Raw genomic sequence first — 21,300 nt, 5'->3', positions numbered from 1 at the left:
AGTCCCCTTGCCTCTTCTTCATTAGCAGAAGGCACAGACAACCACTCCTTCACTGCAAGAACTTCTTACACTTCCTGGGACAAACACATCTCTTCAGTCTTACCACCTAGATGAAAAAAACCCCAAACCCTCTTTCTTGCTCTGTATTTCCTAGAAGGCTATTTTTTTCCCTAGACCTATGATCATTCTTGCTGATTTCCTCTAGCTGTTCTGCCTTGGGCCACCCATTTCTTTGAACTCAAGCACTCCAAATTACACGCTGCTCCTGCTGAGGCTTCACTAATGCTAAATGCAATGGAGGAATTGTTTTACATGCCTTGCACAGCATCTTCCACTTTGTATGATCCCAGTATGGTATCCTGCCTCACTGTGTAAGGCGATTGATTCATGTTAATGTTACCAGCCGTGCACTTTCTTCATATCTTTCTGGCAGGACTACTACTTTGAACGAATATTGCAGTCACATACTGGTTCTTAACATACACTGAAAATGTTTGTGTTCTTTCACAGAGGGGAAACAAGACTTCAGAACTTAGCTGAACTGCTGTTTTGAAGGCAAAAATGCAAACAAAATGAAAATGATTCCAGTCTGTGTCGTGGTAAGATGCGACAAAAAACTAAAAAATCATCATTCCTGCTGCTCAGAGGAAGTCACCGATAGGAGAAAATGATGGTTATTTATTCCATGTTTGTATACTAGATGTCTGGAAATCCTAGGACATTGTCTCATGCTCCTGGAAAAGTATTTTGGTGTTAGGCCAAATACTTTCACTAAGCTTTACTCACCAAAGCAGTGAGGAAAGAACTGGGCATTTTTAGACAGCTTAGCCATTGCAATTTTTGATACTTAGTACTTCTAGCATCAAACCAGGTCTTCAAGAACTATTATTCCACACACGTTTTGTTACTAGTCTGTTTCTGAAATCACCAGTTTTCAAAGATTGATTTTAAACATAGGTATCTAAACTCCTTTGAATTACCTATTACAGTATTATAATGTGGGTGCTACCTCCTCCCCATCCACGCTATTAACTTTTTGCAACATTTCTATATACACTAATGAACAGACTCATACTCTTCACGTGTGCTTTTTAATGCACCTTATAATAAGGTTTTAGTATAATCCTAGCCAGTTTTCATTTGGATAATCCAATACTTAAAGAGTTTGGCTCCTAAAAGATTACTCAGTAGAAGATTCACAATGAAGGGGTGAGTCACACCAGTGATATTCATACACTGGCATTTGTGCATCTTTACTGGCTGTGCCACCAGTTTACAGAACTGGCCATGCCATCCGTTTCTACCTGTGATGAGCCATGATAATTTATAAGAACACAATACTGGGTTTCAATTTTTTTGAAAAAGAGCAGTTTAACTTAAAAAAACCAATACAAGACAAAGGGCTTATATCCCTAAATTATTTTGCTTTTGCAACTATGACCTTGATAATGATTCTACTATGATTTATAGTGAACAAGTTCTTTATATTCTAGACTTCAAAGAATCACACTAAACAATTATAATCTATATTAATCATAATCTAAATTAAACAATATAGATTTAAAAACACAACCCCACAATCATACAAAATCATAACTGAACTTCTTCAGCTGTACATGAGCAAGTGCCTATGAAGCATGAAACACAAGTTAGAAATATCTTGCTAAGAAGAAAAAAAAATTTAAAAGGTTCTGAAAGACAACTGCAAGAGCTTAGCAAGTTGCAGCCTGCTCAAAGAGCACTTTTGTGGCACAGCGATAGAAATTGTAATAGACTGATGTGGTTTATCACTTCCCAGTTAGGTGCCCTGACAAGAAAAGCTGTGCAGCAAAACCTACTAGCCTTTAGCTTGGCTTGCAAAATTCACACACCGTCTCAAGGTCTATGACTCACAAAACATTCAATGTTGATGCTTCTTCCGGTACATCTCTAATAACCTTGTTCATCTTCAAGCAGTCATAATCTACATCAAAATATTTCCTTATTATCAAGGTGGTATGCTTCCTTATTGCATTCTTAGGGACTGGAACTGTCTTTTTGGATCAGTTTATGGTTAGAGAAAACAATTCCATTTTCTTTGAACAAGACAGACTACTTCAATACTAAACAGTACTCTAGCACAACAGCAGTTACAATATAACCTTATTCAAAAGACAGTATCACTACTTTTCTGAAGTTAATTGCTTTCGTTGAATACCAAGATATGCATTTTCTTTTGCAACTGATTGGGGCTTTAAAATACATTATAATCACAAGACCACCACAAACACTGGTGAAAACAATGGCTCCACAACATGAACTAAATCTAAACATTAAAATATTTTGATTACAGAAAATATGAATTGTAAAAAGCACTGGAAAATTGTGAAAGCATATTTTAAGGTAATACTTCCTGTTCATTATCTTCTTATAAAGAACATCCCAGAGCTCTTTAAAATAAATAAATTGAGCATCTAAATAAAATTCTCTTTAAAACTAGGAGCCCTTAAAATTACCAGTAACAGCCCAATAAAAACAAACCCCTAAATTATCAAAGCACACATGCCCAAAAATTTTAAAAGTACAGGAAGTATTTGGATAGGATAGAAAATAGATGGATGCTGCATCTATGCCAAGAGGGCCTTCTGCTAATTACCATCAACCATATTTTATCTCTGTTTCAGCTTGACGAAAGCTGTTAGTCGCACTACTACGTTTTTAGGCTCTGAACACACTCCAAGAATTTTCTTTCACTGCTGTCACTCAATTACTGCCAACTTGGGGCAATGCAACTTATTAAAAGCATGCATACTACCTAATATGCAGACTTTTCTCACTTTCACTGGAACAGAATTTAAGCTCAATAAAAATAATTAATTACTCTTTTCTAGCCAACTCTTTCACTCCTTAGAAATGTCAGCACAAGTGGCAGGGCATGACTTTCTGTACTAAGTCTCAAAGCAAGGAAAAGTGGTTATCATAGGCAAAAATATTATTACAACGGGAAAATCTACCATGTCAAATATCATTAACACATCATTCAAAAGTGTAGTAACAAACTTAATACATTAAAATGAATGGTCCTGAAGAAATAAATTTCCTGTGAGTTTTGCTACAGCAGTGATTACTCTGTCCATAGGTTAGAATGACTCTATGCTGTGGACACATCAGAGCAGGATCAAATGCAAGAGGAGAGCATGCTCTGAAACTGGTTTTAAGGTACTATGTTATTCTATATATAATTCAATCTCCATTCTTAAAATTCAAAGTTCTGCCTCACAAGTAAGGATTTTAAATGTGTAATAAAAACCCTGAGTACCGTTTTTGCTCAGTAATTTTGTTGGAGCAGTTTCTGCAGGATGACAGGCATTCAGTAGTACTGTAATCTCACATATCTCAAAACTTTCAAACAAAGACAGAAAATCGCCTTATTTACTCTGGTTTACATGCAGCTGTGTTAACCCTTGCCATTTTCTTTAAAAGCCCTATTTTGTTGTTTGTCATTTAAACAATGCTTTCATTACTTTCATATCACCCTACATATATGGACTATAAACAACTCCTCCCTGTTCTGGATTTAAAAAAATACCAAAGGTGAAAAGTCTAGGTAATTAACTACTATGCACTTTCCAGTGGTAGCATGGGCTTTGCTTGTGTTTACCTGTTTGAGCACTTTTGTGCACAGAACAAGTACAGTATTTCAAACTACACCCCAAGTATCTTCTTTTGTGTCACTCATATTCACAGGTGAAGTTGGGAGCTCATGAAGAACAAGCTTTTACATGGGGTGTGTCCTACTCAACGCTATTTTAAAACTCCTCAGATTAGAGCTAAAGGACTGTTTTCTTATCATCTTTTCCTCTATATCATGAATATAGATCATTGATACATAAAATAGCATTTACTTTGGACAGCAGATTGCAGTGAAAACACTTATTACAGCTATTTCCTATATTTTGAACAAACCATATCCTACCTTGCAGAGCTTTTTATGGTGTGACAACTTTTCCACAACCTTAACAAGGTACTCAGCAGTAAAAAAAATCCAACAAAACTAGAATTCAAATTGCATTTAGGTGTTTCTAAAATGATACCCTTGGGTTTTTACTAAATCCCACTGAAGGGCTTTCATTGACTAAATTTACTTTAAAAATACATTTGTAATCAAAGACCTTCTGGTCCTCCATACTTGTCTTAGGTCAGAACCACAGGTTATGCTGGTTTTTTCCCCATCTGGCTAGTTCAGCTCATCACCTTTATGGCAGGAATTAGATCTGAAGTTCCTAGCATGCCTTCGCTCTGCAAAACTCTTACCTCTATTTGTATTTATATATACACATATCAGAGTCCCTGCAGCCAGTTTAGTCTAACTGCTGAGATGACTGAGTTTGCCTTCAAACAGTGAAGGATTACTTACATTACTCTTTCAGCACCAGAATCAGGTATCTGGCCATCTTGGAAAGCCAGCACATGAAAAAACAGGCTAATAACAAAAGAACAAATTTATAGCTACAGATAAGAAAGAAATCTAATATGGTCTGCCCAATAGCTGATAAATTTTCATCCCCCCAGTGTGTCATATATACATAGATAGATATAAGTAATCATCTGCAAATTATATTCCTCAATATAGTACTTAAATTACACCATTCTACTTCAGTTATCAATTTACTTAAATGACCTGAAATTTTAAAAAGTCAAAATATTTCTGAGCTTGAAAAAAGCAAAATAAGCATTTCAGCATTTGTCCCTGGTTCAACTATCAATATATTTCTCCCAGAATACACGCCCTCCTCCATATGACATTTGCTTTTCATGACATTTGAAAGAAACGGTCTGTTTTGATACCATCTTTTTACTAAATGTACCTGAAATTTGCTAATAGATACAAAGGTCACTTCAGGAAACTAAGAATGAGCATGCCCAGGTTAAGCTTTGTCTCCTTAAGCAACAGAGTATCAACAGACCAATATAATTTCCTTTTTATTGTAAAATGTGCAACACAACTTGCATTTTCTAAATTATTTTTTCCTAGAGACTGCAGAAGACATGCTATCATTTTGCATATCTACAACTCTAAAGCACCACTTTTCTTCCAGCTTAGAAGTCAATATGCAACGTGAAGACACATATTTCTGGTACTGTAATTAAATGTATATTCCACTAGACAAGGACAAACTTCCCAAAGCCACAGAAAAGGCCTGAATTGATTTCACACCCTGTAAGGTAAAGATGCAAGTGGTTATACAGATCAGTTCTGAAATATTCAAGTTAGTCCTGAACGGCTCCAGAAGAATGAGGAAGAAGATTAAATTTTGAAATTTCTCTTTTGCAACAGTTTTCACTGCCTATTAACTGGTCCAAGATGGCTGGTTAAAATTATTCCATGTAAAATGATGTAGAAGCATCAGGAAAAAAACAGTCTGCTTCTACTGCTTCTTGTGGCTGACAGCTCTGCACCACATAAGGCAAAAAAACTCACTAAAACATCAATAGTCATGTAATGCATTTTCATGCCTACAAATCTTCATCTGTGTTACACTTGTCTGTCCCTAACATATCTGGTGGCAGTTCAATAAAGACTCCTACTTTTTCAATTTATTTTTTGCACCTTGTACTTCTTTCATGTGAAAGTCTACAATGACTTCGGAATGCCAAATTCAGAAACTTTACCTGCACTTCCTCTAGGCAGCAACAGTGTCTGAGTGTGGTCCTTCCCTTTAAACTTTAGACAAAGATTGTATTTAGTTTCAAAACAAGACATATTCATTAACAGAGAAAAAAAATTGTTGTATTACTGCCAGTTTGAAACATGAAGGTTGTGAGACTTGGCTTTTATCACGACAGAGGATGAATTATTTTGAGAATTATTTATGGAAAAGAAATACCGAGCTAAAAAGAAGAAAAACTAAATTTAGGTTCCACCAGACAAAATCTAAGTCAGTACCCTAGACACACAGATGTAAGTCAGACCATTTGGAAACACCTGCTGAAGATAATGAAAGGGTACAAAAAAATTACAGATAGGGCTGGACTTGACAATCAAGCAAATGGGGCTTTGAATAAAAGCAGTAGTCTAAGAGAGGTAGATTTGAAAAACCTGTACCTGGAATAGAGATTTCTGACCTTTTCTTGCACCCCTACTTGCACTTAAATCAAGCAAATAAATGAGCTTTTCACTTGCAATCAGAAAAATATTCATCAAATGTTCCCCTATTCAGCACTCCATCATTTTATAAATTGTAATCTAACAGCATTGTGTGATAAAAGATTATCAAATAACTTCTAGGACTCATTTAACATTTTTGCTAAACACTGGTTGCTTGGATAAAAATTTTCAAGTGTTAACTGTTAATCTCGCATACTACATAAAGCCTGGAGTCTGTACTATTCTTTCACCATCCTTACTTAAAATTTCTTACATGCCTTGCATTTTCTTTTAAGTCCTAAGGTTACAGATGATCAACCTGTAAAAATCTATGAAAGATTACATTCGATTCAAAAATCGCTTGAAGGGATACAGCCTGTGAATTAAAACAAAATAAAATCTTTTCACTATCTTTAAAGACTGATTTACAAAATCACCAAGAAGTCTTACAGTGAAGGCCCAAACACAACTGGAAGAATAGACAGAATATTTTATTTTGATTTATATTTTCCATTTGATTTCAGTACTTAGCACCTTCAGCAAAGAATGAAAAATATAGGTCTAATAGTTTACAGCTTGGGTATAGCATTCCAGAGATATTGCCATTACACAAATGTTTCATACCCAAGTCTGTAACAAGTGATGATGATCCAGTAGAAGTGTATCTTTCATTTTTCGACCACACAGCTTCCAAAAAGGTTTGAGAGAATACATCACCTTTTTCCTCGGGAAAAGGAAATGGCACCATGTCATTCCTCTCATCATACTGCAGTCAAGATATATTGCAAAAACGTTCTGATGCACTTCAAAAGATTTGCTATTTCACTTGTATTTCACTGCCTTCTTCACATTGTTCCTTATTTCTTGGGAGCCATTTGATCTTTGATATTCATTTTACACCTGCTCCCACATAGCCCACCCCTTGCACCTGGCATCTCTTGTCTTGATTTGTCATGAGCTGGATTTTAGACTTTGAAAGAGCAGTAACTGAATTTTTCAAAACAAATCAAATAGTGAAGATACAACACATTCACAGAAGGGCTGAGGCCGGAAGACACCGCTGGAAATCATCTGCCAGCTTGTTGAGGGCGTGCTCTCACTGTTCAGTTACTAATGGTGATGTTAAATGACACTGAACTCAGAATCTGCCCTTGGGACACTCCACCAGTGACTGGTGTCCAGCTTAGCTTCGTGGCACTGGTCACAATCCTTTGAGCCCTTCAACTCATCCCATTTTCAATGCCCTTCACTGTGCACTTCCTGGTGTGTACTTCATTAGCTTGTCTACAAGGATAGATGGGATGCAGAGCTGAAAGCCTCACTAAAGTAAGCAACATTCACCACTGTTAGCCCATCCATCGAGCTAGTCATTGAAGGCTTTCAGGTCGGCCAAGCACAACCTCCCCTGCATAAAAATCTATGCTGACTACTCTCAATCACCTTGATATCTTCCAAATGTTTGAAAATGGCTTCCAGGAGGATGTGATCCATCATCTTTCCAGTGATCAAGGCAAGAGTGACTGGGAACGTAATTTCCCAGACCCTCCTTGAAGACTGGAGTGACATTTGCTTTCTTCCCCTCAGGAACTTCCCCTGATAGCTATGACCTTTCAAAGATAGCAGTCTCACAATTATTTGCATATATGAATATGAAGCACATGATTTGATATATCTCTACAGGCATCTCTATAGTGAACTCAAAGATCTCTCACTACTTTTCCAACTAGAAGGCTGGTAGCCCTGCAACAATATCCTCTGTTTCAACCTTTAAATCTACATTTGTAGATCTGTACAAAACTGACAGACATTACTCAGTCAAAAGTTTGGCCTAGCAGGCTACTTTTTCAGGGTTTTTTGGGCTGCTTCTCGTTTGTTTTTTTTTAATCACTGGCATGAGCACCAAATAATAAAATTTTTGCAGTCTCTTTTGATCACTTCTACATTTTCATTACTTACTGGTTTCAAAGTGTAATTTAACACATTAAGAAAGTGCTCAGAAAGGCAGGCAAGGGAGTAGTCATGCTCCCTGTAAACAGAAAAATTAAGAAACACTAGATAATGTTTTAACTATGAAATATGTAGAACTATAGTGAAGTTCAACTCACGGGAAAGCATGTGATTAGAAGCACATGCAAGAAAATAGAGTTCTGCCAGACACACTGTTCTTCTGTGATCTCACTGAAGTACACAACTAATGAAAAACACCTTGGAAACAAAAATCTTGGGAAATATAACAGCTGACAACCCAAAGAGTGATAGCGTTTAGATTGCTGGGCTTTCTTTTTCCTCCTCTGAAAGCAAATCATCAGCAAGTCATTATAACACCTTTTGGGAAATAACACCTATTACTTCTTGATCTACTTAGAGTAGAAAATCACTTTACTTTTTAAAGCTGCAAACTTATTTCTAATAATGTGCACTATTATTACTTCCTTCTTCTCAAGGATTTAGGTTCACTCTTTCAAATGACCAGAACTTTGGAAGCTTTATAGGAGGACAGATGGGCATTCCTGTATTTCTGAAGTAATCCTTAAATATTGGCAGGGAGATAGCCTTGGATTCTAGAGTTCTAATGAAGAAAATGGTAAATTACCAAGGTAAAAGTTCCATACATTTAACTTTGTCTACAGCACACATTTAAGTGATTCACTTTATTCACTGGAAAGTGATTAAGATCTGTCTACAAAAAAAAAAAAGACCCTGGCAGTGGCTTTTCCTCATTCATTGTTAAAAGAACATCTTTAATGTTCTCACTAATCCCAAACCTCGTAGCAGGTATCCTTGGGAAAAGTCCAGATCTCAGAAAGTTACGTGCCAACTGTATTAAAGCCTGACTGCCTTATTAAAAGCCAGTGCTTGTCCCACAGCAGCCCTTGAGCTGAGCTGCACACTAGGAATGCCTTCCCCAGACTGCACAAGTGCCAGCCTGCAAATGCTCACACACACAGTGACACAACCCCAGGTTAACCAGGACACGGATGGTATTGACAAAGGCTAGGAGACTGTTAATTCCTTTGGCAAGAGACAGGAGGAGAAGAATGGGAAGCAGAAGCCCAGCACCCTGTTCCCCACTTCCATACCTCACTTGCCAAGTGGCAATTCATCTGTTCAGCACCCACTCACACCATGCACAAAGAATAGTGTCCCAGCTGCAGTACTACAAGACATGTGAGATTTCCTCGAGGTTTTTTTGGGGTGGTGGTGGCATGCTTTTAAGCAGTGCTGCACCATGGAAATATCCATTATATTAGCTTAGGTGCCAATTCCATTATTAATGTAAATTGCAGACTAATCTTACTTACTGTCACCACACAGAAGCTGTGGAGGGGTGCTCATCTCTTACCTGAGACTGGATCCTGTGTAGACAGGACTACTACCAAAAAAATTAAACAGAGATGAACTTTCAAATGCTAACAGACATGGCTTAAAAGTTATTGTACCATGCAAAAGGACCTCTATTTTGAGCCTGTTACTTTAAAAAACCTTCCAAGCATGCTGTGAAGTGCATGCTGTCGTTTCCCTTGCTGTTGAGGTTGCATATTGATGAAAACAGATCTATGGCCAATCTTCTGCTTATGCTTATTTTTAGTGTGGAATAGAAACTTTGAGTAAAGGAAGAAGCACAATAGCTGCACATAATAAAGTGGAAAAAATACTTAGAAAAGAAGTCAGCAAAAAGCAGTATGTTTCAAGCATGCTTGATAGCTAAATTCAAAATATTATTAAAACTATAATTGGTGCACTTTGTGGTAATTATATGAAATGTTCTTATTTCCTTCCTGCTACAGTCAGAGCGTGAATAAACAATCTGCTTTCAATTGCTTTCAGCCATGAAATTTAAAGAAGCTGAAGAATATGCAAGTCAAATAAGAAATTTTTAAATGGCTGGCATTTTTTTCTTAAAAAAATTTACTGGTATGTTTCAAAGACTTATGGAAAAGGTAACTACTCAAGTACAGTAGTATTCAAGGCAGTATTCAAAGGTAAATACAATCAACTTCTCCCTGCTCTGATGGAAATGGTGAATTGGCTTTCGTGTACACAGTGAAAGAAAAACAGAGTTAAGTACTTAAGTTACTGCAAAGATTTGTACACATTGCCTTTGTAAAAGGCACACCATGACTACAAACCCCACAACAGACAACTATTGTCTTCCAACAGATTTTACTGTTTCACATAGAATACAGTCACTTTATACAAACCTTACATGAGCTGAGATTTCTTGATTTCAACACTGTGAAGACAAATTTCTGTCTAAGTTAATGTGATTTAACAGCTGCTACATTTTACTGCCCAGCTTGTAGATGCTAGTAAGAAAGGAGTTGTTTTATGCCATATTTTGGTTTTGGTTAGAGAAGTCAAAACCTCAAAAATCCTTCAAAAAATTACCTACCTTAAAGCTAAGTCGACTAAGACATCTTAAAAAACACACAAAAAAAACCAAAACAAACCCCCCCCCAAAAAAAAAAGCAGGAGAAAACTAATCCAAACCCAAAAAACTGCACTTAGAAGGTAATTACATAGCTAATTCATACCCATGAAAAAATTCCTTATCCTGTGAAAGAATAACAGATTTTTTTGCCAAGTACTATACTCTTTAGCTTCCTACCAGCCCCAAGCATCATCACTCATAGTATATGACATGAAACCAAGCATGTTATTTAAGCAGCTCTGTGAGTGCATCTAAATCCAGGAAAACATACAAGACCTAGGAACTACAGCAATAGCTATAGTTTAAAGGGACATAGTAAATCTGTCCAGTCATACAATCTGAAGTTAAAATCGATAGTTTAACACTGATATTCCTGAAGAATCATGTTCCAGGTATCCTGGAACAGAAAATCACATCTAAGCATTAATGTCAGTCACGCTGCTTGAATCAGAATGTTAGTGAAGTCCCAATTCTCAAGCTTAACCAACAGGCCCATCTTTCCAAGACAAAACAGTGGGCAGAATCCCTTCTGTTACTCAGGTTATTTCCAGATCCTGATAAAAGAAAGAAAGCACTGGCAGGTGCAATTCTGTCTTTTGTTTTGCATTAAATATGTGCCTTCTGAATTCAGCTCAAACTGGACAATTTCAAAATAACAAGTCCAAAGGTTCCCATGGACAAGGTGGCGCAGGCAGCCCCTGTACAGCTCTTAGGGAATTCTCACCAACACAGCTTGACAAGATTCTGGTGGGGAGACCTCTCAGTCTCTGCCTCAAGCTTTTGGTCTCTTCCTCAGATTATCAAAAGATAGCCAATTGTGATGGTGGATTTTCTGCTGGAAGGAAACTTCATGCTGGACTGAGACCACCAATGCATTTCACAGACAATAAGATGGCAGTAGTTTTTTTGCAGTTGCCAACTTAAACTGTGTTTCAGCTACAGCCCTAGATGTGAAAGGCTCTGTAATAAATTACCAATCTCCTGAGCCATCCAGTTAACAACATGCATGGTTTTCTTTTAAGCATTATTTGAAATTCATAAATTTTCCAAAACTGAAGAAAGTAAAACATCAGAAAAATTTAGATTCTTGATGACAAATCATTTGCTTCCTGCATGCCTCTTAAAAATACAATAAAGTTGTATAAGTAGTAACATGCACTATGTATTTCTATATTATGTTTTGTTTCACTACTTCATGAGTCATGACAAAGCCACCAGAATCTTTTTGATTTTTTTCCCCTCAGTGCTGAGTCTTTTGCTTCATTTCTAAAACCAGGAGCAAATTAAAACCATCTACACAATCACTGCAATAAAGCAAAGTTTACTTGTATTTCAGTTCTGAAAATGCTATTTATCAGAGGTATACCTTTTTACTTCAGTTTAAACAGAGAAATCGGCATTCTGTAAAAGCATTTATCAGGCATGAAATTAGATGTAGAAACTACTCCTTGACCGTATTTCCAGGAACACTATTAAAGCTATTTCAAAGACAAAAAGTGACTCTGGAGAAGTAGTAAGGAAGCCAGACTTACTTCACCAAACACAGAATATCACTGGTAATACTGACTCATAGGAATAGAAGGTCAAACTAATGATACTTCTAATTATGAAATTCCGTTTCTGCATGAGAGTTTCACATATAGGTGGTACACTTAGAAGTAAATTGGAAAAAAGAATGCTATCAAAGAGCAAGAACTACAGACAAGTGGATCAGAGAAACTACCCAATTTCAAAACAACAGACAAAAAAGACCAGTTAGCTGTGGGCATATTTTGAAGGCAAATATGTAAGAATTAGTGAGATGCACCAGTTGAAAAGAATTTGCTGGTTAAAGACATTAACTCAGTTTAAAAATGTTTTCCTTATATTGTAGTTTGGATAAACAGTTTACTTGCAGAAATCATCTAAAGTTGGCATGGCTATATTACTGGTGGATTATAAACATTCGGAGAAAATAATGCTTTCAAAAGTCACTTTCCTACATTAAACTGATAATTTCAGAAAAAAAATCTTTTTTTTCAGCAGTTCTTACAGCCAATCATTCTCCCCCACCTACACCAAAGCTGTATTTATTTATTTATCTTGCCTGCAGTGACACTACTAGAGGCATTTTCTGTACCTCAACATATCTATTTAAATGAACTCATTTAAAATAGCTTATTTATAAAATTAAAAAACAAAAACAGCCATCTGATATACTTGCTCTCATAAGCATATCAGATCACAGTCAGATTTTAAAATTCACTCTACTAATCAAGGCTGTCTGACTGCAGTGTAAAAACACTTATTTATTAGTACACGCTCTTAGCATCAAGGTTTTTGTTTCCCAGTAGTTTTTAATTTAAAAAAACCCCAACCCTTGCCCTCAATCATCTCCCCAGTGCTAAAACCCATTGCAGATCCACTTACCAAATCCCTGTGTAACACCCAGTTAGCATGCAGGTAGTGAATACCATCTAGGATCTGATACAACAGTGACTTCACCATTCCCCGAGGTAACTGAACTGGTTTCTTGTTGGCTTTAGAAGCCCTGTGAAACTTGATTATATGCTGCAAAGGGGAAAAAAGAAATGAAAATAAAAGAAGTGCAATGTTTACACAAAAAGATTGCCATCAACTCCTTACACAGACTTCTTAGGGTTTTTTCAATCTTTCATGATTTGTTTTCCAAACTAGAAACATGTGCCTTAAGTACTAAAAAATTAATTTTAATTTTAATTAATTTTAAAATTAATTTTGTCTAGGTAAACTTTGCTGTCCCAAAGCAATCTCTCAAAAATTAAAACAGATTTTGCTGTGATTTAACCCCAGCACACAGCTAAGCCCAGCAGAGTATGAGGAATACAAAACCAATATAACAATCAAAGTACATTTCTTTGCAGATCACTGATCTTTCAGGTTTTAGAGGCATTTTTGTTTGGGGAGTCTTTTTATTAAGACAGACTGATACCCTGTATACATCAAATCACAGAACTAAAAGTGTACAGCCTCCTACATTATTTTACTTCTAAGTTTTCTCCTACAGTATTAATAACTGCAACATGCAACACCTAATGCCAAGCAGAAATTTTTGCAAACTGTATTAGGAATTTTATACATTTAAATCAGAAGCCCAGATTTATTCCTTATTTACTATACCCTTATAGCACAGCACTCTCAAAACACAAGCTGTTGACAGAGCAAGTCTACAAATCTGTCCATCTGAAAGTCAGCCACCAAGTCAGACATGAAAAAAGAACCTTTAGCAATTCTAAGTTTAGACACAAGCAGTGGTGTCTGGCACCAAGGAGGAGCCCAAAAGGATGTGTTGTCTTAGCACTTGAGTCCCAGGTGTCACTAAGTTCAACAGCAAGGTGTGCCATAGTCATGGCAACCATTTCCATGTTTGCCTCCTCCAAACACAGAGGCAATTTCTAAAACAAACTTCTTAATGTATTCACACTTCTTTTCTGTAATGGCTCACACTTGTGTGATCATCAAAACAGCCCAGACCTTGTCTACCAAAAGCTGGCACCAAGCTTCTATCATGTGCTCTTCCTACATTCAAGAGCCCTCATTGTTGCAATTAGCTATAGGAGCAGCAGAGGAAGAAAGACACTGACACAGCTTCTTCTCAGAGGCAGGGAAAAAAGCCTTCTTTTGTAGCAATACACATATTTTTATACACTATCTTACAAACATGCTTTTACCAAAACATCATGTCTCAGTCACATGCATTCTATCAACAACCAGCAGGTGCATTTTGTTACACATTCTTTCCTTTTTGTTTTTCCTCCAAACACCTGGGAAAACTTGGCTTTTCCCAGGACCAGCACCCACACCCCCACGTTCCAGGTGCCAATTAGCTATCCCAACTATTTAACACCCTTTGGGAAACTGCCTTCGCTCTCCTGCTGCAGCCCAGCTCCATATATGCCCTCCTTTGCTTCAGGCAGCCAAGCTCGGCTTTTTTGTGAGGAACAGGTACATTTCTGCCCTAACAATGGTAAAAATGGAGATGCAGAGAGCAAAGAAATATTGATGAAAACGTGACAGTCCCTGCACTGTCAGGAAAGCACCACATGCACAAGCATCCCTCAGCCTGAGCCACAAGTTCCACCTCCTCTCACTTCCAACTCCAAAACAAATGTTATTTTCATGCAGTGGACAGAGACGTGACTCTTCAGAGACAGGCACAAAAACAGATGGTTGTCCTAGATGTCTTTTGTTCCTGCTCTAAAATACCCTCTCTATTATCTAGCCCTTTCCCAGCCTTACTTAAAACCTGCTGTGCTAAATACACAGGGCTGGAGCACCTTAACTATAGTTGGCTCTCTGGGGTACAGAGCCAGCTCAGTCACTGCAACCAAATCTCTCACATCCAGATACAGTGAACAACTAGGAGCTGGTGCAGCTGGGGAATTCTGGAGTTCATACAGGTATATGCATGTAACCATAAAGGTCAAAACTGAGGGTCATTCCTTAGTTACTTACAAACAAACCAGTGTTTCTGTGGTGATTCAGGTTAAGTATGAAGTAATGCAGAAATTTATAAATGCAAACAAGGACAGGTCACAGTAATAATACTCCTAACAAATATTAAGTCTTGTACCACATTTTGAAAGCAAAAAAAAAATCCTCAAACATTCCTAGACCTCTATAGCTTAGCATATCATAAATATGGGGGAGTAGTAAAAAAAAAGTGCTCTTATTTTTCCATCATATTAAAATAAAAACAAAACAAACCGACTGTACTCCATTTCCTCAAAATGATGTTGTTTGTGTTTAAGAATGTCTCAACATTTCAGCTATTTGCTAACTTTTTTGTCTCTAATTTTATTTTGGTAACCAAACCTCAATACCAAGTATGAGAACTTCCAATACATTTAACTGTTAGAAAATACCTTTCATTTAGTTATGCAAAAAGAAAACTGACACACTCATTTTTAGGCAAATGCTACTGAATAATTCTAAACTATAAGGAACACCATTTTCAAAAAAAATTAGTTTTACTTCGGTTTGTGCTAAGTGACATGCTGACAAAAAACTCACAATTCATACTGTGCAATTCTCACATGTACACATTCATAAAAATTTCCACCTCATTACAAATTGTTTCTGCTGCACCCTTTGATATGCATCATAGCATCTTTTGAGGTTAGCATTTGTACCATTGAGAGCAATGCTCCAAATGTATGTCAGTATTAATTTGAGGCATATACACCTTTATTCAGGGAAGTCAAGGCTGCGTGGCATTTTTCATTTTTTACCATGCTATTTTATTTTTTTAAGTATTTCAAATGGATATTAAGCTTACAAATACTGAGTTAACAGAGGAATACAGTATGTATCTTAAAACAAATTTACTTTGCCTCCAACAGGTTTATATTTTAAAGCTGTATCTTGCAATTAGGAATAAATAGCTTTCTTCCCAAATACACAGAATTTCTGCACATGAGTTGAGAAAACTATTTCCCACTGAAATGTATGAATTAAATATACAGTGTCACTACTCTCATTTCACGTATTCATGGATGACAATCAATGCAACTAAAACGCTGAAATCCTATTCAGAAAATAAGTTTTGTCATTTTTCAAAGGGAATTCACCTGTGTAATCAATACATTTTCCTGCACCCTACTTTAGCTGTAATAGGTGTTTATATCTACATTTATTTAAGTAGACTTCTAGCTACTGAGAGCTGATTTCTGTAGACTTTCTGCAGTTTTTTATCTCCTAGAAGAGACCACAGATTAACCGTGTGGTGTGCTTGCTTAACATTTTCCATTGCCTTTCCTTTACTGGAAATGCTTCCAACATGGAGTAAGCAGCTATACTGTGTTTAAAAATGATGTGTCTCCCTTGACCCTGTCCCTTTGCTGCAAGTAAAACTCTAAGCCTGGTACCTGCAAACAATTCACCTTACCCAGAGGTCATGCTCAGCGTAGTCAAAGAGAAGCCACACTTTCCTGTCAGCGTGAGAAAGGAACACCTTTTGCAGAGAAATGACATTTGGATGCTTGAGCTCCCGCAGCAACTGCAAAAAAAAAAAAAAAAAAAAAAAAAAAAAGTCCACAACAGTTATATCCATACATCCAGAGCTGGGATACTTAGAACACAAACAACTAAAGCTGAAATATGCAAGCCATAGAAAACCACTTTTTTTTTTTTTTAATGAAAGAACCAGTCATTAGTTTCAAACCAAGGCTGAAAGCAGGTCATAACCCCCTCAGGATATTCACATCCTACTCATTTTCTAAAAGCTCAACTCTATGTAAACCTCATTATTATCCAGGACCGAGATGACTCTGCAAACAGCCAGCTGTGGCATCTGCCCTTTCACACAGCCTGTCATCTTCAACAGTCCCATTTGGGGTACCCCCTTTTTCTCCTCACCAATTATCTGAAAACGCTGCATTTTGGTTGCAGTCATTTGAGACTGAATGGGATGGCTGATGTAGAGCTTGTCCATGCAGTCAGCTAAATCAAGATGTGGCTTGTAAGGTGGACTCTGCTGATCTACTCCACTCTCCACCCTCTACAGAAGAGGGTCCAGCTCCTTGCAACAACACACATTACACCAGTCAGTACATTCACAGAAGACACTCATAACACAGCACCCAGTTCAAGAGAAAACTCTTCTGGATGCACAAAGATGAAAGGTAACCTGGTACAGAGCTCTTGAGCTAAAACACATCAGGGTATTAACAGCAAAGAGACACGCCTGGAACTTCTTTCAGCAGCAGTGAGCCATTAAACCAGCTCAGCCACTTCAGAAACTATAGTTTGAATCCCACCAAAAGGAAAAAGGATGAGAGACACCACAACGACTGAATGCAGACAGCATCAGTCTATTTGAGCTCTACTGGTCATGTTACAATTATACTGTACTCATTCAATTACTAAGAAAGAAACAAAAGCTATATCTAAGCAAACTGTGGCTAAGTGTGATGACCCAAGACTAGTCAAATTCCTGACAGTTCAGTGTGCCAAAAATGATGACTTTTTTATTAAAATTAATGGTTAGGGCCTTTTCTTTTTTAAAAAATGCCAGTGGAAAATTAAACTATACTTTGAATACAGAATTTACTTCAGAGACAATCTATTTTCCATAAAATATAATTTTTCCACTACATAACAGAGGAAACAAAAAAAACTTATCCCTTTCTATTTGTACCTTTGTCTTAAGTGCTAAAATTTTAGCTGCTACTGAGATAGTAAAATGCAAGTACATATATGTGTACTTGTTTTCTTCTTTCCTATTTCATTTGAGACAGACTTGCATTATGACTCACTAACCAGTCTTCAGTGTGGCATTTCTTAGAAAAAAAGGACCTGTAGCCCACAGAGATTTTACCCCAAGTATAAGATCAAACAGGGAGATAGTGTAGAGGAAACAAAGCAACAAGAGAAACTAATGCAAAAGGCTATAGAGTTTCAGCATGGTAAAACTCTAAGATTTATAAAAGCACTACACTGAGGCACTTTAAAGCAGGATCTACAAGTACGGAATTCTTTAAATGCCTGTGATTCCTAGAAAGAATAAGTTCAGTATGGGGAAAAACCAAGAAATGCTTATTTGCACTTTTTTATCAATCACAGGTGGGGACTGACTGTGGTAATTTAAGCCCAGCCAGAAGCTAAACCCCAAAGAGCTCACCTCTCTCAGTCAGACATGAATGGAAGGACAAAAATGCAAGAAAATTTGTGAGTGAGGTAAGACAGTTTGGTAAGCAAAAGAAAGAGGAATTAAACATCACACCCACAACAAAAAACAAAAGAAGCAATGCAAAAGCAATCACGTACAACTTCCCACAAGACTGATGCCCAGACAGTCTCCAAGCAAAGGCTACCCCCCTCAAAGGGAGGGGCAGGAATGGGAAACTGAGAAAGCCTGAAGACTGTAAGCAATAGCCAAAGCACTGCTGGCTTATCAACACTGCTTTAATCGCAAATCCAACACACTCTACCATACAGGCTGGCATGGAGAAGATTAACTGCACACCACACAGGCACAGCACAGCATCAAATAGCAGCCTCTCATTGCTGAATGATGTTGCAGAGTTTAAGAAAACACTGTGCCAGTCCTTATAACAAAGTTTATCTTTAATCAGCATAAATTCATAACATTAAATTTTTGCTAAAAATTTTAATTAACTCCACCAGCAGATTACATGACAGTTCAGCAACTGTAAGTCCATACCAAAATACTCCTGTTACCTAATGGACACACCTATACCACATACAACAATCTATTCCTTGATGAAAGATGCAAATAGTAGTCAGAGCTCTAAAATATAATGTAATGCTCTCTTTTGTCCTTTCTGATCCCATTTTAAATCTCTCCTACTCCTTATTCCTGACGGAGCAGCTATCATCTACATAAAAAAAAAAAATCTAACCTCTTCACATGAAACATGATTCAGCTTGGAGAACACAGAAAACTCATCACCAAAGCTGGGCACAAACATGAGGAAACTTTTAAAGTAACGCAGCAGAAGGATTCCCTGTCGGTGTAGTGAGGCAACATAGATAGAATTCTCCCTTATTTGTTCTAAAGTAGTCTTGGCAGACTTTGAGATTGACAACATTCCTTCCTTTTTTTTCTCCCCACCCATCTTGATCATTCCCCTTCCTGTCTTTTATTTTTCCTCTAAACATCCCAGCAATCCTCTGAAATACTCAAAAACCCCACTATCCTCCTAAAAATTCCATAGCAACCTGCTTTCCTTCTCATCAGTCTCAGCTGACACTCTTCAAGAAAACACCTGAGAAGTTCCTTTTGCAGTCCATCACCATTGTGTTATAGTTCTGGCCTTCGCTACTGTCACTGACAGCACCTGTTACTGTTTTGTGCATCTGTGTACTCACAGTTTATCATTCTTGCTGGTTTCTGCCTTTGTCTTTTATGCTGAATAGCTGTTAAATCCACATTCTTTCAGTTTGCTTAAAAAACCTGATGGGTTCAGTCAAAGCCAGACAGCTACAAGGATCCCAGTGACTAGGATGGCTAACATACATCAGCAAAACCATGAGAATAAGGAAATTATTGCTGCAGTGGAACAGATGATTCCTGAATCACTGTTTGGGAAAGGTTGAAATGCTCACTGTGACAAATGCAAACACTGTCTGAAGTATTTGAAAGAGCTTGTGCAGATGATAACCCATCACATGGGCTGTAAAGAGCATTTTCAGCAACCTCAGTCTCCATGAATCAGGCCTCTCTAGCCCATAAACCACATGCCTTTCCCACCAGATGACTTGTGTCCAGCAGCTGACAGAGCTCAAACAAAGATAGTTCAGACTAAGTAGACTGCAAGAAATACGCTCTATCAGTATGATGCCTGCCAATGATAAAGGCTATTTTTTGGCCTAATGACTTTGTTATCTAACTGCTTCCGTCTATCTGAGCTCAGTTCTGTAGAACACAAAGAGAAAGCACACAAAAATTATGTGTTTGGCTCTCAGTAAATTGCCTTTCTTTTCATTTGCATATCATATGATGACTCAAACATATTTCCTCAACCAGAAAGGTTTGTCTTATACTAGTTAGTCTGAGTACTCCCTTATAAAGAAGGGAGACCCAAGAGACCTTCAAAGAAATAAAAATCAGCAAATTACAAAGATGCCAATACATCTGTTTTAGAAGCCTGTTTAGAAGTGTGTCCCTAGCTGATCTTGCCCTCGTTTTCATATTGTTCAAGATTCAGCAAGGGAAACAGCATCCCTGTGTGCAGGTCCTGGGCTCGCACCAAGGTCCCTCCATCTCCCTCCTGAAATGAAGAAATACTGATTCCACACAGCCACGGGGCACCTGAGGGACAGTAAATGAAAGTGTCCCAATGATGCATAAAAATTGTTAAATTGCTTCAGGAAGAAGGAGAAAATGAAGTAGAACAGGATGTTATTAAATAATCAACAGCAGTAGTAAGGGAACCAGGAAAACTGCAGCATGACTAAGGCCAATCTTTTCTTGCACTAACAACAATTATCTTTCACATAAAACACGAGCTGAAGTCAGCACAACTTTTTGTGAACGTGACCTGCTTCCTCCGGTTATATTCCCACATTTCCCGTACAGCTCTCCATGACTACAGCACTTCTCATGAGCCAAGACACAGCACTCTTCACATAAGTGAGGATTTCTAGCTCTGCTGCAAACGCCATTTCATCCCTGCTCTTGACACTTGCTAACCTTTGCTGTTCATAGGGAATGTTACCCTGCAAAATGTAGCCTTACAATACCATGCTTACTTCAAGAATTCAAGAGGTTGAGATCAGGAAAAATTATTTCACCAAAATGCTTGTCATGGACTGGAGCAGGATGCCCAGGCAAGTGGTTTTGTTGCCATCCCTGGAGGTATTGAAGACATGCAGATGTGTTGTTACTGAGGGACATGGTTTAGTGCTGGACTTGAAAGTGCTGGGTTAATGGCCGAACTTGATGATACAGGACTTGCCATCCCTAAGTGATTCCAAAATCCTATAACAGAGCACAGTTTTTCCAGAAGGAGTTTGCCCTATACCAGGACATAAGCTACTTGAGAAAAAGCAGCTTCTTGCTCTGACTGCATTCCTTTGAGTGCCATGCAGCCCTTCTCCCAAGCCCTAGGACAGCCAGAAAACTGGCTACACACAAAGACATTGGCAGTATCAACCAAACACTCATTTAAACAAAAGGCACTATTGCATTACATAGCTAATTTGATGGCATAAATTCCAACTCTAATCATCATCTCATGCTTCAAAAAGGCTCACATCA

General features: G+C 37.6%; 1 protein-coding gene across 5 annotated transcripts in view; it reads right to left on the bottom strand.

The window, feature by feature from the left end:
* The window catches only part of CDK8 (cyclin dependent kinase 8), a 73,316-nt gene that overhangs the window by 22,996 nt on the left and 29,020 nt on the right, over nucleotides 1–21,300 (bottom strand). For 4 of the 5 annotated variants that reach the window (XM_088159510.1, XM_088159509.1, XM_014879662.2 and 1 more), the window contains exons 3-4: nucleotides 16,465–16,575; nucleotides 12,969–13,109 (exon numbers count right to left, since the gene is read on the bottom strand). In XM_088159510.1, the coding sequence (XP_088015636.1) occupies nucleotides 12,969–13,109; nucleotides 16,465–16,575 (252 nt within the window). Of the gene's footprint in view, nucleotides 1–12,968; nucleotides 13,110–16,464; nucleotides 16,576–21,300 lie in introns of those variants that run through there. The other variant, XM_088159511.1, reaches the window with a different exon arrangement.

The sequence above is a fragment of the Sturnus vulgaris genome, chromosome 2 (assembly GCF_052056855.1).
Source record: "Sturnus vulgaris isolate bStuVul1 chromosome 2, bStuVul1.hap1, whole genome shotgun sequence".
Taxonomy (NCBI): domain Eukaryota; kingdom Metazoa; phylum Chordata; class Aves; order Passeriformes; family Sturnidae; genus Sturnus; species Sturnus vulgaris.
The sequence above is the reverse complement of the archived record's forward strand: the minus strand, read 5'-3'. Positions and strand labels throughout refer to the sequence as shown.